This window comes from Enhydra lutris, unplaced genomic scaffold (assembly GCF_002288905.1).
Source record: "Enhydra lutris kenyoni isolate GAN:26980312 unplaced genomic scaffold, ASM228890v2 scaffoldscaffold51, whole genome shotgun sequence".
NCBI lineage: Eukaryota > Metazoa > Chordata > Mammalia > Carnivora > Mustelidae > Enhydra > Enhydra lutris.
This window is the reverse complement of record NW_019154135.1, coordinates 13,961,328-13,977,577: the sequence shown is the minus strand read 5'-3', so window position 1 is coordinate 13,977,577 and position 16,250 is coordinate 13,961,328. Positions and strand designations below refer to the sequence as shown.

Sequence of the window (16,250 nt, the reverse complement as noted above, 5' to 3'; positions counted from 1 at the left end):
CATCTTGTCTGTCCTGAGCCAGGCTCAAGGAAGAAGGTTTTCCCAGCCTCATCAGCGGGAGGTCAGGTTTTCTGAGCCCCGCAGTACTGCGTTCAGCATGCATCTTGTCTGTCCTGAGCCAGGCTCCCAGGACTCAGGAACTACACTCTGAACATCAGGGGAGAAGCAGCTGTGGCGACCCGGGGCTCCAGGAAAGCGGCCCAGGGGCTCATGGCTCAAGAAAGGGTTCCCATCCAGAGGGCTGCCTCACCGAGTCCGGCAAAGAGGGGACAAGGACCACGGAGAGAGTCCTGGTCACCACGGAAGGCTGGTTTCCCCAAAGCCACAACATACAGATGGAAGGAGCCCCCAGGTTTCCAGACCTTGCAGAGTTGGGGTTGGGCTCCAGGGACCGCGGGGTGCCCCCCAGGCTCTGTGAGGCCAGCACAGGCCAGGATTCAGTCACAGCATCCACGGAGGAGCTCGTACGTGGCCAGAGGCCACAGACACCATCAGGAAGAGAGCCTGGCCCTAAAGGGCATGCCACGGGTCAGCTGGGTCTGGCCTGGCAGTTGTAGGGGTCTGGGGGTGAGCCACGGGCCAGACAAAGGCAAGGCTGACGGCCACAGCCTGCCCATCAGCCCCCCCGACCCCCCGAGGCATATGGGCGGGGGCTTCACTGCTCTAGGCCTCCCTTCTCGTCTGCAAGGTGGGATGGCCAAGGCCATGCCTGGCATTACTGTGAAGGCGAGGAGTCCCGCTCCCGGGAACACCTACAGGGCGGGGCTCTGCTTGAAGTCAGGGGGGAAAGTGGGGCATTTGTGAGACCCTTGCCTCGGGCGTCTGCCATTCCCAACCTTCCGTCCCGCACCCCTCCTTGGACACTGTGATCCTCTTGGAGGAAACAGGAAAATCAACAGAGAGAGGAACCTGACCGTCACCATCTTTTACACATTCATTCATTCCATTCTTTTAACAAACATTTATTAAGTGCCTACAGTGTGCCAGGCCCCTTGCCAGGCCCTGGGGGACAGAGTGGGGTCACACACAGCCCTCCCCTCAAGGAGCTCACAGCCTGGGGAGGGGCAGACTCGGGAGCTGGGCAGGAGGGGCGCGCTGGGCTGAGTGTGGTGGAGGTGTAAACAGACGGCCCTGGGGGACAGGGCAGTCGAACTGGCGGGACGGAGTCACCAAAGGCCTGCCCCTGCTTCCTTGGGACAGCGTCTCAGCTGCGCTCCAGGGCACAGAGAGGGAGCCCGGACACAGAGCACTGTGCGTCGCGCCCCCGCCAAGGGCCACTCGGCTCCTGAGAGCACCTCCGACCTGGGCTGTGAGGTCACCTCCTTCCTCAACACTGTGTAGGAAACTCCAGGCCTCCAGCTTCTGCTTCTCTCCCTTCTCGCACAGGTGGGCCGCCAGCCCCGCTCAGGCTCCAGGCACGGCCCCGTGAGGACACCAGCCCTGGAACGGGCCTCCCCCCAGACACTCAGAGCCGCCTGACAAGCTCAATGAGCTGCTGGATGTTTTTGTTGGGGTTGGACAGGCCGTTCCGGATGTTCTCCAGAAGGCATCGCTTTAACTCAAAAATGGCCTCACTGTACGCCAGGCTCACTGCGGCCATGGGAGGTACCCCATGCCACAGGCCCGGGATGTGCCAAATATGCTGCTTTCCGGGGTCACAGAAGGCCAGGCCTGCCAGCGTCCGCATGCCACCACCCGGTCTCTCCGTGTGCGCCCCGGCCCTGTCCGCCTCACCGGGCGGATCCAGGAGCGGCCTCCTCTCTCGCGGCCTGGGCCCGGGGGCACACGCGTCATGAAGGTTCTGGCACACGAACTGACAGTTGGGCACGCGCCCTGTCTTCTCCAACCTCAGAAACGCGTGCACAATGGCCGGCGGTATGTCCCTGGTCTCGGCTAAGCTGACCACGGTGACGTTGCTCAGCCCCAGGAGCTGCGTGGCCAGGGAGGCCTCCTGCTCGAACCGCTCCCCGGCCGAGGCCAGGGCCCCGCCGATCAGGCCCCCGGAGTCTATCACCAGGATGTGGTCACAGCCCAGGTCCTGGCTGAAGCTCTCCGCCACCGAGACGAGCTGCATGAAGGCCCCTCGAGGCCCCCGGCCCCGCCCCGTGGCAAAGCGCAGCCCGAACATGGTGTTGAGCAGCGTGGACTTGCCCGTGCCCGGCAGGCCCAGCGCCGACAGGACCACGAGCCGCGGCCTCCGCTCCAGGCGCGCGTGCAGCTCCCGGAGGAGCCCCGAGACCCAGCGCAGTGGGGTGCTCCGCGCACTCCCGTCGATCAGCTCCACAGGCAGCCCCTTCAGCAGCAGCTCGGAGGCCAAGCCCGGGAAGTGGGCGAAGCGCCTCTGCGCGGCCGGCAGCTTCCCCGCCTCCACCAGGCAGCTCTCTGCCTCATAAAACTGCCCCATCTCCCGCAGGAAGTGCTCCACACCCAGGGGCTCGCTGGACTCCGCGGCCCCACAGTGCTTCGGTCTCAGCGCGAGGATGGTCTCCGGAGGCTGCCTCGGCCTCGGCGGGGCCACCCGGGCCAGCCCCCACTCCATCCACCTCAGGAAGTACAGCTTCTCACCGGGGGCCGGGCCGCTGATGCCCGAGATGAACTCCTGCAGGCCCCCGGCGGGCTCGTGGCCGAGCTGCTGTGCCCGCAGCTCCAGCAGCCGCTGCCTCAGCTCCTTGTCCGGCGGGTCCCCGGCCCACTGGGCCCGGCACAGCTCCTTCTCCACCTGGGCTGCCTTCCTCCAGGCGTCGCCCTGCAGCCGCAGCTCCTCCCTGCGGTAGGCGTCTGCGTCCTTGACCCTCCGGGTGATGCGCTCCGCCCGGCCCCGCGCCCGCTGGCACTCCTCGCAGTCCTCGTCCACGCGCAGGCCCAGCTTGCGCGCCGCGTGGGCCATCTCCTCCACGGACAGCCTCCGGCAGGGGGCCCGCGCCACGTGAGCCACGATGGCGCGCACCCTGCGCACGAAGCCCGCACCATCGGTGCTGCTGACCTTCACCAGCACATGCGAATGGTCCATCCTGAGCACCGGGATGAGCCTGTTGAGGAACCGCAGGTTGGCGTTGCGCTTCCCGCGGTACGGGCTCAGGATGAAGTAGTACTTGGTGGCCGACCCCTTCATGGAGTACAGTAGCTTGTACTCCTTCTTGCTGATGTTGTCCGTCAAGATGAACACGGCGGAGGACACTTCGGTCAACAGTCTGAACTGCAGCCAGTGAGACCCGATGTCGCCCCGCAGGTTCAGGAAGGCCACAGGCTCCGGGAAAACGTCCAGGTCCTCCCGGCCGCTGGGAAGAAACCAGGAGACCTCCACCAGCCCGTCTGCGATCTCCCGAGCGTTGGTGCCCACGTTCAGATCGCGGTGCCAAAAGCAGTCCCGCGGCCTGTGGCCCGGGCCCAGCACGGCGTTGAGGAGCTGGGACTTGGAGTTGCTGCTGACCTCCATGCGCACGAAGGCGACGGCGGGCGCCCGCGACAGGACCGCGCTGTCTTCGCGGAGGCTGCCTACCCCCCGTGGGGGCTGCGCCCACCATGTCCGCACGACACCCCTCAGGGCCCACAGCAGAAACGTGTGGTAGTGGTTCTCCGAGTCAGGCAGGACAAGGGGGAGGGCAAACTGGCAGAGCGACATCTTGTGCACAATTTCTTGTTGCAGGAAACTGTCCGAGGACAGCAGAAGGGCACAGAGAAGGTCCAAGGGGTTCACGGGCGTGTCGGGCGTTGGCAGCTCAGAGAAGGAGTAGATGTCCGTGGCGAGGTCGTCGGCCGCGTCCCAGTAGATGATCTCCTCCTCCATCTGGCTCTCCTTCTCTGCGGGCCTGGCGTCCGGGGGCGTGTCCAGCACCATGGTGGTGCTTCGGGCTTCGGAGCTGAGAGCCTGCAGCTTCCTGAGGAAATTCCAGGGTAAGTCCCTGGGGGCCTGAGGGGCCCGGTTCTTCATGCTGTCACTGCTGATCTGCAGGAAGTCCTGGAGGCTGAGCTTGTGGGCCTGGTAGGTGTCCAGGCCCAGAAGCGACAGCATCTCCCGCAGCCTGCTCCTCTCCACTGTGGGAAGAACAAAAGACATCAGCGCTCACCCTGTGTGTCGGGCCCCGGCTGGAGGTAGGGAGGGAGACAGCATCCTTTGGAAAGCAGGGTGTGGGCACCCCGGGCCTGAGGCCAACAGAGGCAAAAGCAAACAGACCCGGGAGACGTTAGAAAAGAGAGAGAAGAGGACACCCAGGGGCCGTGTTTAAGGATTGGGAGATGCTGTGAAAAGGTCTACATGTCTGGGTTCTCTTGGCGAGAGAGACCTGCGAGACCCGCTCTGCCAGGCCCACCATAACCGTGTGCAGTGTGCAGCCGTGCACCCGCATGTGGGATGCCCGCCCCTCCCGGGACCCCGTGGCCTGTCCCCACATCCTGGGCCCAGCAGCGGGTTTCCCCATGCCGTTACCAGGAATGTCCCGCAGGGGACATGGTCCCTGAGTCACTTGGATTTTCTAGATAATCTTCTCTTCTTTTTTACAAATAAGTTGGGAGGATTTTTAAAGGGAACACTGTAAGTTATTATTAAAGCCAGTCACAGAAATCATAGCTACACAACCCTTTAACAAATCGGAAGCCCATCGTGTGGTTTTCAGTGTTGCCATGGCAACGTTTGTGGCAGATGTGATCAGAGGCCTTGCAGCATCGTCCACCCAGTACGAGTTCCTACTGGCACTAGGTTTCGCCCAGGATCCCCGTTCCTGGCCATGGTCACACCGCACAGTTAGTACACTCTCAGTGTCGCCTACGTGAGCGGTTTAAAATGCAAATCCCACGGAGGTTCAGGATCGTCTCCATTATGAAGCTGCGTGCACATTCCCATAAACCAGGGAGGAGTCGCGGGACGCCCTCCCCCCACAGCAGGACCCGGCCCTGGGACACAGGTGCCTGAGCAGCGGGGAACGGCCCCGAGCAGGAGCCGGCACTGGGCACAGGAGTCTCCTCCCCAAGGGCCCTGCGGGGAGCGCGTGCCACCCGGCACAGGGCTGCGGAACCTGCACGGGGACACCAGGGGCGGAAGGAAACCCCTCCCGCCGCTGCTCCGGTTCCAGGTGCGGCCTGGATGACCGAGGCGTGGCCTGAATGATGGGGCGTGGGTTCCTCCACCCACACAGGGATAGCTGGTTTCGTCCTTTCAGTCCTTTCAGCAGCGGCGGTGACACACGGGGGTAAGGGCCAGACCAAGGAACCTCTCGTGCGCTCCCGCCGGGCGGGTGACCCGCGGGGAACAGGCCAGGGCGGCCGAAACCCGCCTGCTCCAGGAACGCGTCAAACATCAGGGTCCTGCACGTGCCCCTGCAAAGACGCTAGTCTCCATCTCCTCCCTGGGGGGTCAGAGGTGGCGCACGGGGCCAGGGACGAGAGGGGATCTCACAGGGCTGGTCCTCCTGTGACAGGACAGGGATCCGGAACGGAGAAAGTGCATACCTGCTGGGAAGTCACTGTCCTGAGCCTCATTTGCACCATCTGAAAAAGCAAAGGAAAATGATGAGTCAACCAAGTCAGCGCCCAAGGTCAACACAATGAAGGCTAAACTCGCAGCTCCTTCTTCTAAGGCAGGAACTTCTCCCAAAGGCTCACAGTATGCATCCCCAGTCACGCCCCCCTTCCTGAGCCTGTCCCGGCTGGTCCCCGCCCTGCCGTCTCCACAGGACTCACAGTCGTCTGGGTCCATGTCTCTCCATTCCAAATCTGCAAGAAAGCACACACATGTTGACTTTTGTCAACACGCTAAGACCTTTCTTCCTAAAGTCTCGAGTTTACTTTTAGTGCGGGGACTGGCTTCAGTTCTTCCTACATAAATTTGTTTTCCAAACCCAAACACAACACAGAGTAGCGAGAGCTACATGCAGGACAGCAATTTTCTCAAGAACATATTCCTGTAAGAATTTACTGAAGTTTCTGAAAATAAGATATAAATAAGTTCATGACACTTACATTGATTAATCTTGGATTTTTAGAAACTATTTAAAACATAAGTCAATGTAAATTCCTTGGTTCAGTTTCAAAATTGAAACATCATTTTTACTTTTTTAAAAAATTACTTATTTATTTATTTGAGTGCAGAGAGCAAGCGAGCACAGGGAGGCGCAGAGGGAGGGGGACAAGCAAGACTCTGCGCTGAGCGTGGGGCCCAACCTGGGGCTCGATCCCAGGACCCTGAGATCATGACGTGAGCGGACGCCAAGAGTCGGACGCTCGGCTGACCGAGCCACCCAGCTGCCCCATTGTGCACTTTTATATTGTTCTGATCCAAGTAAAACTATCATCTAATCCAAAATGAAAATTACATTTTTAAAGCTTATGAATCGAGAAAAGATTCTGCTATTTTCAGATTAATTCCTCCCATGATTTCCATATAGTCAGACAGATAAACAGATGTTTCAAACAGTCTTCTTTGACGGGGTCTCTGGAGACCGATATGAGGAACAAGGGAGAGAAACAGGAAATCACAAGAGATGACTCACACACATCAAACTGCAACATCGAGCAATAAAAGATTATTTTATTCAAAGTGGAGGAAAGACATCAGAAGAATTTTTTCAAGGAATTCAAAATGCCCTCCAAGAAAATACAGCAGTTAAAGGAGGGGACAAGACAGGGAGAAAAGCCCAGAACGAGCTGCAGGGAACCCTGAGAGCAGCTGTGAGCAGGGGTCAGGGAGTAAACCTCAGACCCAGGCCTCGCCTCGTTAGGGATGGGACACAGCCCTGATGGGACCAGACAGATTACAGATGACAGCAAGGAGGCCCGTAGCCAGAGGGTCCACCTCTCAAACTGTGGGAACCACCGAGGGGCGGGAGAGCGTCGTGGTCCATGGGCAGAGACGGCTGGGAGCCTGGGTTGGCACCGGTGGGCAGCAGAGGACACAGCAGGATTTCAGGTGGGGACACAGCAGAAGCGTCCTCACCAGTACATGCTCTTGGTCTCTCTCCACGTGACAGTGGCCATGCAGCAGGGGTGAGTGGTGGTGGGACTGTGGTTTGCCCCTGCAGGTGCTCACTGCCCATTCAAACACCACCTCCCGAGAAATGTCCATTCAGGTCCTTTGCCCATTTGTAAATCACATCGGTTTCGTGGCAGACTTTCAGGAACTCTCCGGATACTCTGGATATTAATCCCTCATCAGACACATGGTTGGCAAACACTGTTTCCCATTCTGCAGGTGCCCTTTCTGTGCCATGGAGAGTGTCCTCCGCGGCCAAAATGTTTACCTTTCCACGCGGTCCCGTTTGTCCCATTCTGTTCTTGTGGACTTTTCTGAGGCATCACCTCCCGGAAGTCACCGCATGTCCAAATGCATGAAGCTTCTGACCAGTGTGTTCTTCCAAGTGTTTTGTTGTTTTAGGGCTTACATTTAGGATGACCCTGATCCATTTTTGCCTTAACTCTTGTCCATAGTGTTGGGTAAGGGTCTGACTTCAGTATTTCACATGTGAACATCCAGCTTTCCCAACACCGTGTGCTGAAAAGACTGTCCTGTACCCGGTGAGTGTTCCTGGCACTCTGGTCCAAAACACTTGACCACACACCTGAGGGTCCGTTTCTGGGCTATTTCACAGGTCTGGATGCGTGTCTGGACACCAGCACCACACTGTTTTGACTGCTGTCACTCTGCAGTAGGTTTTGACGGCAGGAGCGGTGAGTCCTCCGGTTCAGTACGTGCTGCTGAAGCGAGCACGAGTTCGGTTCATCTCTCCTTCCTCAAGACTGTCTTGACTCTTCACCGACCCTTAAGATTCCATGCGAAGGACGGACTTTCCTTTTCTGCAAAATGTCACTGGCTTGTTGACAGGCACTGCAATCAGTCTGCACATCACGTTGGGTGTCACTGACATGGGACAGTTGGGTGTCCCATCCACGAACATGGGATGTGTTTCCATTTGCTTTTGTCTATTGTAATTTCTGGCAGCAACCTTCTGTACTTTCATTGTACGAGTCTTTCGGCTCCTTGATTAATTCCTAAGTGTTTTATTCTTTTTGATGCTACTGGAAGTGGAACGTTTTTTGTGATTTCCTCTTCAGTGTCTATAGAAATGTAACTGATTCTTGTGTGTTGGCTTTGTATCCTCCCTTGGCTGAATTTAATTATTATCTTTAACAGGTTTTTGTGAAATCTTTGGGATTTTCTACACAAGATGACATCACCTGCCAACAGAGACCATTTCAACTCTTCCTTTTCAGTTTGGATGCCTTTTAGTGATTCTTCTCCCCCAGCTGCTCTGCCTGGGGCTTCCTGTACGAGGCTGGATGGGAGCGGTGATGGCGGCCTCCCCCTCTCATTCCTGATCTTAAAGGAGAAGCTCAGTCTCACACTGCTGGGGTTGTCCATGTGTGGTTTTATTCCGTGGAGGTGGCTTCCATCTACTCCTACTTGGTACCTACTTGGTAGAGCATTTTTTTTAATCAAAATAAGGGGGTAGGGAATTTGATCAAATGCTTTTTCTGTGTCAACTGAGATCATCATTTATCTTCCCCTTCATCTCGTTGACACCACTGACGAGTTTTGCATCGATGGTCCTAAAGGATGTTGGTCTATAGTTTCCTTTCCTTTGTCCAACTTTGGTTATCAGGGTTGTACTGGTGTCAAGAGTGAGTTAGGAAGTTTTCCCTCTCTTCAGTTGTTGAAGAAGTGTGAGAAGCAGAAACATTTGTCGAATTCACCAGTGAAGTCTTCAGGACCAGGGTTCCTCCTTGGAACGCTTTATCACAGATTCAGTCTCCTTACTAGTTACGGGTTTACTCAGACTGCTCATTTCTATGTGATTGAGTCTTGGTAGGTTTTATGTTCCTGGGGATTTGTCCTTTCCATCCAGGCTAAGCAATTTTTTGGCATACAATTACTCACAGTACTCTGTTATAATCCCTCTTACTTCTGTAGAATCGGTAGTAATGTCCCATGTCCACATCCAATTTTAGTGATTTGAGTACTCTCTCCTTTTTTGTCAACATAGCTAAAAGTGTGTCAGTGTTGTTGATCTTGTCCAATAACCCACTTCTGGTTTTGTTGATGTTCTGTACCGCTTTTCTACTCTGTCTCATTGATCTCTGCTCTAATCTTTATTATTTCCTCTGTTTGCCAGCTGTGGGTTTCATTTGTTCTTCTAGTTCCTTAAGTTGTAAAACTGTGTTGTTATTCTCATTTGTCTCTAAGTATTTTCTAACTCCCTTGAGATTTCCTCTTTGATATACTAGTTAGAAGTCTGTGTTTAGTGTCCACAATTTAAAAACATTTTTCGTTTTATGCTATTGATTTCTAATTACTTCCCACTGTGCTCACTTTGTCTGACATCTGTCTCCTGACATCTATGCAGATTTCATCTGTGGACCTGGTGGATCCATGCTGGAAAGTGTCCTGTGTACACTTGAGAAGAACACGTGTGCCAGGGTGAAGCACTGATGAGGGTGGGTTACTGTGTTGTTTAAATCCTCTGTTCCTTTCTCGTCTTCCAACTGGTTGTTCTGCCATTATAGCAAGGAGGTATTAAGGTTCCCAACTAAAGCTGTAGAGCTATTACTCCCTTCAATTCTATCACTTTTTGCTTCAAATATTTTGATGGTCTGTCACTGGATGTGCAAATGTTTAATTATATCTTCGTGCTGTACTGAGACCTCTATTAACACACAACATCCTTGTCTGTCTCGAAAACATCTTTATGTGCACTCCGTTCTGTCTGGTATTAGTATAGCCGCTCCTACTACCCAAGGGTTACTGTCTGCACGGAGGGACCTTTCTCCAGCCTCCCACTCTCAAACCGTTTGTATCTTCGGCTCTTGAGTGAGTCTCCGTAGACAGCATATAGTGGGATCCGTTCTGCCCATCTCTGTCTTTTTCCTGGAGACAGCAATCCCTTTCCATTTGAAGTAATCACTGATAAGGAGGCATTACTCTGTCATTGCGCTGTTGGTTTTCCTATGTCCTGTTTACATGCAAAACTCTGTCCCCTGACATTCTGTCGCCACCTCTTTGGGTACTGACATCACAAATCACAGCTTCATACACTGACTGCCCAGAACATAAGCTAACAATTCTGTCAAAGGCATTAGTCTCAGAAGTTAGAGAAATCAAGATCTGGAGTTACGAACCAAAGTTGCAGTGATACTAGATCTACATTTTTAAATTTTTCTTTAAATGAATTAGTCTTTTCAATCATTAAGAAATCAGGAAGCACAGTTATGAACCATCATTAAAATTGTTAAATTAGCTATTAGAACTGCCAGGAACTTCCCCTTACTGAGATCTTTGCTTCTTGAAACTGCTTCAAGTCCTTCTCTAGGACCCTTTCCTTCTGACCTCGGGTCTCGCTGGAGCACCTCCTGCGGGTGCCCGGGTCTCCCTCAGCTTTTGTTCCCCTGGGAATGTTTGTTTCTCCCTCACTCTGGAAGGACATATTTGCTGGATATAGGATTCTTAACTCACAATTTCTTCTTTGGTTTAGCACTTTAAATATATCTGCCTGCCAGCACTTAATTATATCTGGCTGTCTTGCAGCCTCCGAAGTTTCTGACTGAGAAATCAAGAGATGATCTCGGAGGGCCGTGGGTGTGGATCACCTGCTGCTCTGCTGCTTTCTAGACTCACGCTTTGTCCTCTGAAGATGAGCTTCGATGCGCCTCCATGCGGGTCTCTTCAAATTCATCCCACTTGGGGTCTCCTGAGCTTCCTGCACTTTGTGCTCGTGTCTGTGTAAGTTCTCAGCCGGGGGGCGCCCAGGAGGGTCAGTGTTAAGTGTCTGCCTTCGGCTCAGGTCATGGTCCTGGGGTCCTGGGATCGAGCCCCGCATCGGGCTCCCCGCTTCACCCTCTGCCGCTCCCCCTGCTTGTGCTCTCTCTCTCACTGTGTCCTCTGTCAGATAAATAAAATCTTAAAAAAGAAAAAAAAAAAAAGGTGTTGTTCTCAGACATTATTTCTTCAATTTTCTCTTGCCCCTTCCTGTCTCTCTCTTCTCCCTCTGGGATGCCCACAACAAGCACCTCCTGATGGCATCGGACAGGGGCTCGAGGCTCTGTTCGCTTTTCTTCAATCTTTCCTCTCTCTGGTCCTCAGCCTCCAGACACCCCATTTTCCTGTCTTTAAGTTCACGGATTCCTTCCCCCACCGCCTCTTTCTGCCTCCGAACCCCACGAGTGAGGTTTTCATTCTGGCAACTGTACTTTCCTTCGGTCTCTCGGGCTTTCCAGCTCCTTACCGATGCTACGGTTTCGTTCACACGTCGCATTCTTGCCTTCCTGCACACCTTCCTCCAGATGCACCAGCATCTTCAGGACTGTCGTCGAAAAGCCTTCGTCTGATACGTCTGCTGCTGCGTCTCTTCAGAGACAGCCGTGGATCAGTTACACTCCCTCCCTGAGCGGGCCGGACTTCCCTATCCCATGCGTCTCCTGGGATTCCGCTGCCGCATACTGGACATCTGAATCTAATAGCGCGGTAACTCTGGAAACCAGGTTCCTCCCACCTCTCCCGGGGCTTACTGCTTTTCGTTATTGTCTTTGTCTGCGGGATCATGGGAGGCGATCTCTGTGCCCGGGATCAAACGGAGGTGTACAAGTTAGGTCCTCCAAGGTCTTTTCTGAGACTTTCTTTGGGAACACACAGTCACTTTCTAATTTTCCCATATTTGCAGTTGTCTCCCCAAAGGGGGAAAGAGCAAAAAGTTCATGGGAGGCAGGACGCTGGCCTGGAAATGCCCTGGAAGTCACTTCAGCTGGAGGGGGAGGGGCTGGCAACCATGAGGCCCTCTGCGTCTGCACCTCTGTGACCAGAAGCGGCACAGCAGAGCTCCTGGTACCGGACAGGGTTCTCTCTGCCCACTCCGGCTTGTTCCCACCCGCCGTGTGTGCACGGCTGCCTGCTGCTCGTCCAGAAATGGGAGACCGGGCGCTGATACCGTGCCGAAAGATAAAGTCGACCGAATTAGCTGGAAACTTATTCTCCACGCTTTCCCCTGCAAGCTACAGAGCTCCAACCAATTCCAAAGGCACAGCACAGTTCACGGAACCTTCCGGCCGGGGCAACTGTCCGGCTCAGGAGCCAGGTTCCCAGTGCTTCCCATTCTGCCTTCTCCCCAGAATCCTCATCGTAGCTTTCTAAAACCTCCTTTCAAGAATGAGCTATGGGGTGCCCGGGTGGCTCAGTGGGTTAAGCCTCTGCCTTCAGCTCGGGTCGTGATCTCAGGGTCCTGGGATCGAGCCCCACATCGGGCTCTCTGCTCAGTGGGGAGCCTGCTTCCCCCCATCTCTGTCTCTGCCTGCCTCTCTGCCTACTTGTGATCTCTGTCAAATAAATGAATAGGATCTTTAAAAAAAAAAAAAAAGAAAGAAAGAAAGAATGAGCTATGAGGTAACTGGCATCCTCAGACTTGAGAGAAGGTAATACACTCCGTAGGACAATTGTACACAGCACAACTAATCTACACTTTCCGGAAATGCAAGCATGCTTCTCCGGCAGAGGCAGGTGGGGAGAGGCGTCCTGGGGGGGATGACATGCTCGGCTTCCTCGTCCGGGTGCTGCTCCAAACAGGTGCGTTCCCGCTTGTGAAATGCATCAAGCTACACGCTGGTAAGATGGGCACTTTTCCACTTGCATATCAAGCGTCAGTATAACTTTTCTTTTTGAAGGGTTGGCTTTCAGTCTTACTAACAAAACATGCCACAGAGGAAGTCACCTACCTCAAGAAGAAAATTTAAAAAAAAATAATTATGGGTGGACACCTGGGTGGCTCAGTGGGTTAAAGCCTCTGCCTTTGGCTCAGGTCATGATCCCAGGGTCCTGGGATCGAGCCCCACGGCGGACTCTCTGCTCAGCAGGGAGCCTGCTTCCCCCACCCCGCCGCCTGCCTCTCTGCCTACTTGTGATCTTTCTCTGTGTGTCTAATAAATAAATAAAATCTTTTTAAAAAGTAATAATAATTATGGGAGGCTTCTTCACTGGACACATAATGAAGATGAACCTAGGGAAGCACCAGAGTGTGTCTGAGCCTCGGTTTCCCCAAGTAGAACGAAGGACTCCGATAACTAACCCCATGGCAGCATCCAGTGAGGCGACCATGTCTCCTGAGGCCACCCCAGCTGTCCCCCCAGTCTCCCTAGAGCAACACTCTCACTCCCACAGAACTGCCTGTGAGAAAGGACACATTCTCTGTCTGCGCCGGCCGAAGAGCACCATGTGCCTTGCTCCTCAGCACCGGAAATACTGCTAGTGTCGCTCAGCAGCGCAATGGTTAGCACTGCTCAAATCTGCACCGTGTGCCCAGTGGCTACTGTACTACACGTCCTGAGAAACTGCAGGGATTTGGCCAATTACTGCCACTGGACCCCAATTTTGCTGTGAGGCTTGCCCTGGCCATTAATCCCCCCAGCGCGCACATTCTAGAACATAAGTTCCAGGAAGACGAGGCATTGGGGCCACTTTGTTCACCACCGTTTACTATACTCACAGTGCCTACTACAACGCCTGCTCATTAACTGTTCAGTAAATATTTGTTTAAGTGAATAAAATAAAACAAAATTTGGTTAATCCAAACACCTTTGCCTATTTTTGTGGGACTGTCTTTGCAAGACACTATTAAATCCAATAGGACTTACTTATTTTCCAAAGTGCCGAATTAATGATAAATCCAAAACGAGTTTCTAAGAGGAAAGATGTGTGGAGTGTGGCCACAACACGTTAAAGCTGAAGTCATGAGGGGCAGCCACAGACCCGGTCCCCAGGTGCATGGAGACTGAGCCCACACGAAGAGCAGACGCCCCAGCCTGCCCAGGACAGGCCCAGTTCACAGCCATTGTCCCAAGCCAACACTCAGGAGTGCCCAGGTCAGAAACTAGACAGTCGCCCTAAGCCAGACCCGAGGCGGCAGTTGTGGCGTGCTCGGGTTGGGACAATGTGTTCCTGGTAAACTGTGGGATAATCACCGATGTGAAATGAATCCTCTTAGGAAAAACCACAGCCTTCAGCCCTGTATGTCTGTGGAGTGTGCTCCCCTACCCCGGGCGTTCCGGAACCCAGAACCCGCCCCAGAGCTGCAGGACGGGTGCCAGCCCCACGCTACCTGCGATGGCCACCGCTGCTCGTCTCTCAGATGCTTTTATTTCTGGGGCCACTTCTCCCAAATCTGCACGTCTGAAACAATTGCAAAAGAAAGTTGTAATTAAAATAATGAAGTAATGCTACAAGTTGAATCTACCTATTAAGTTAGCTGCATATCAGAATCTCTTGGGGGAGCTTTAAAAACTACAAATCCTGGCCACACCCCAGACCACCAAAACCAGACCAGGGGGGCAGGCCTGGGCATAAAAAACGGCTCCTAGGAGTGCCCCCGAGGATTCCCACGTGCAGCCGCGGCCGAGAAGCGCCCGTCTGGACAGACCGGCACCCGCCGCCACCGCAGGCTAGGGCACAACTCGCCGTTCAAAAAGACATAAAAATATACATACCCTTTGACCAGCAATTCCACTTCTACCCTAAGGAAATAATTAAGATTTAGTTACAAAGGTGTTGATGTCAGCTTTACACATAATAGCAAAAAACTGGGTGCCTTTCAAAATCAAAGCCCAATTACGGGGAAGTACGGTACAGTCTCGGCCTGCAGCCGTTAGGAAACAGCGTATCGATTTCATTTTGTGGACAGAAAGATGCTGTATGACGTTATGGAATGACGTTAATGGCATGTATATGACTGGGAAGAAATACATGAATACTTACAGTGAGAAAATGTACAGTATGATGATGTTTTAATGAAATTATGTGTATTTATGTTTTCGTCTACAGGTTTTTAAGGAGATCTAGAAGGACGGCTCATCAAAAGTTAATAGTGTGGGCAGTGAGGGGCGATCCTGAATTCTTCTAAGCGGATTTGGCAAATGTAGTCCATTTAAGAATAAACTATTTTAGGTTTATTATAGGAATGAGTAAACGTGTTGATTTTATCAGGAGCCACACGTCACTGTCGAAGAAGGACCTATGAATGTGGGAAGAAGATGGGGCACCGGGGGGCTCACGCGGTGAAGCGTCGGACTTTAGCTCAGGTCACGATCCCAGGGTCCTGGGAGCGAGTCCCGCAGCATCGGGCTCCCTGCTGAACGGGGAGCCTGCTTCTCCCTCTCCCACTCCCCTCCCACTGCTTGCGCTCTTTCTGTCTCTCTGTCAAATAAATAAATAAAATCTTTTAAAATCTTTAAAAACAGCAAAACAAATATGGAAAGAAGTAAGAGGGGACTCCCAGGGCCAAGCTGGAACCAGAGGCGCAGAGTGAACACGCGACTTCCACACACATGCTAGTGTACAAGCCCACGCGTGTGCACACTGGCAGCTACACGCACGCCTTCCAGCTCCGCCCACCGAATAGGCCAAAAACCAAAGACACTACAGAGGAGCGACAAGCACACCAAGCACCCTTTAACCCCTTGCACACTAAGAGACACCAGGTCTCCTTGGAGAAATGGCGGGTGCCAGACCTGGGGCAGGGAGAGAGTAAGAGGGGTCTGAGCATCTGATTTCAGAACAGAAGGAAGTGCTCAGGGCGCCTGGGGGCTCAGCGGGTAAAGCCTCTGCCTTCGGCTCAGGTCATGATCTCAGGGTCCTGGGATCGAGCCCTGCATCGGGCTCTCTGCTCAGCGGGGAGCCTGCTTCTCCCTCTCCCTCTGCCTGCCTCTCTGCCTACTTGTGATCTCTCTCTGTCAAATAAATAAATAAAATCTTTAAAGAGAAATAAAGAAAAGAAGGAAGGGCTCAAAAAAAAGCTAGGGCATGCCTAGGAACACAGGAGCTGGCATGTCCAGGGCCATTGGGCTCGGACACAATAAATACAGTAGTTAGTGAGAACCCGCCGAGAGACAGGAACCAGGGAGTCCACACGGGTGATAAATAGGCAAGCTGGGGGCGGGGGCAGGGAGCTTAGGACCATCTGACGTGTGGCAGCACTGCCGTAGGACCGCGTCGTTCTGCAACGCTCCCAACCTCAGTTAAGGTCGGCTCAAGCCAGAAACGCCAACAAACGCCAGCTCTGAGAAGACCGTGTGGACCAGGAGCAAGGTGCTGCCCGGTTCCAACACGGCTCCTCGCCGAAGCTCCTCCGGTGCCGGGAGAAGAGCCCTAGCGATGGTAACACAGGCCTTTGGGGAGCCGGATCAGGGACGGGTGACGCAGACGGCCACTGGGTGCCCCAGCTGCCCCACCCGGAGAGCGGGCACAGCGTCCCCGGCCCTGCTCTGACCACGGGGGCAAATCCAACATG

General features: G+C 53.9%; 1 protein-coding gene across 3 annotated transcripts in view; it reads right to left on the bottom strand.

Annotated features, from left to right (window-relative positions):
- Positions 1-965: 965 nt before the first annotated feature.
- Positions 966-16,250, bottom strand: part of LOC111156995 (up-regulator of cell proliferation-like) — a 55,119-nt gene continuing 39,834 nt past the window's right edge. For all 3 annotated transcript variants that reach the window (XM_022518196.1, XM_022518198.1, XM_022518197.1), the window contains exons 2-6: positions 14,452-14,478; positions 14,067-14,137; positions 5,677-5,709; positions 5,446-5,484; positions 966-4,035 (exon numbers count right to left, since the gene is read on the bottom strand). In XM_022518196.1, coding sequence (XP_022373904.1) covers positions 1,466-4,035; positions 5,446-5,484; positions 5,677-5,709; positions 14,067-14,137; positions 14,452-14,478 — 2,740 coding nt within the window. In that variant the 3' untranslated portion in view covers positions 966-1,465. The remainder of the gene's footprint in view (positions 4,036-5,445; positions 5,485-5,676; positions 5,710-14,066; positions 14,138-14,451; positions 14,479-16,250) is intronic.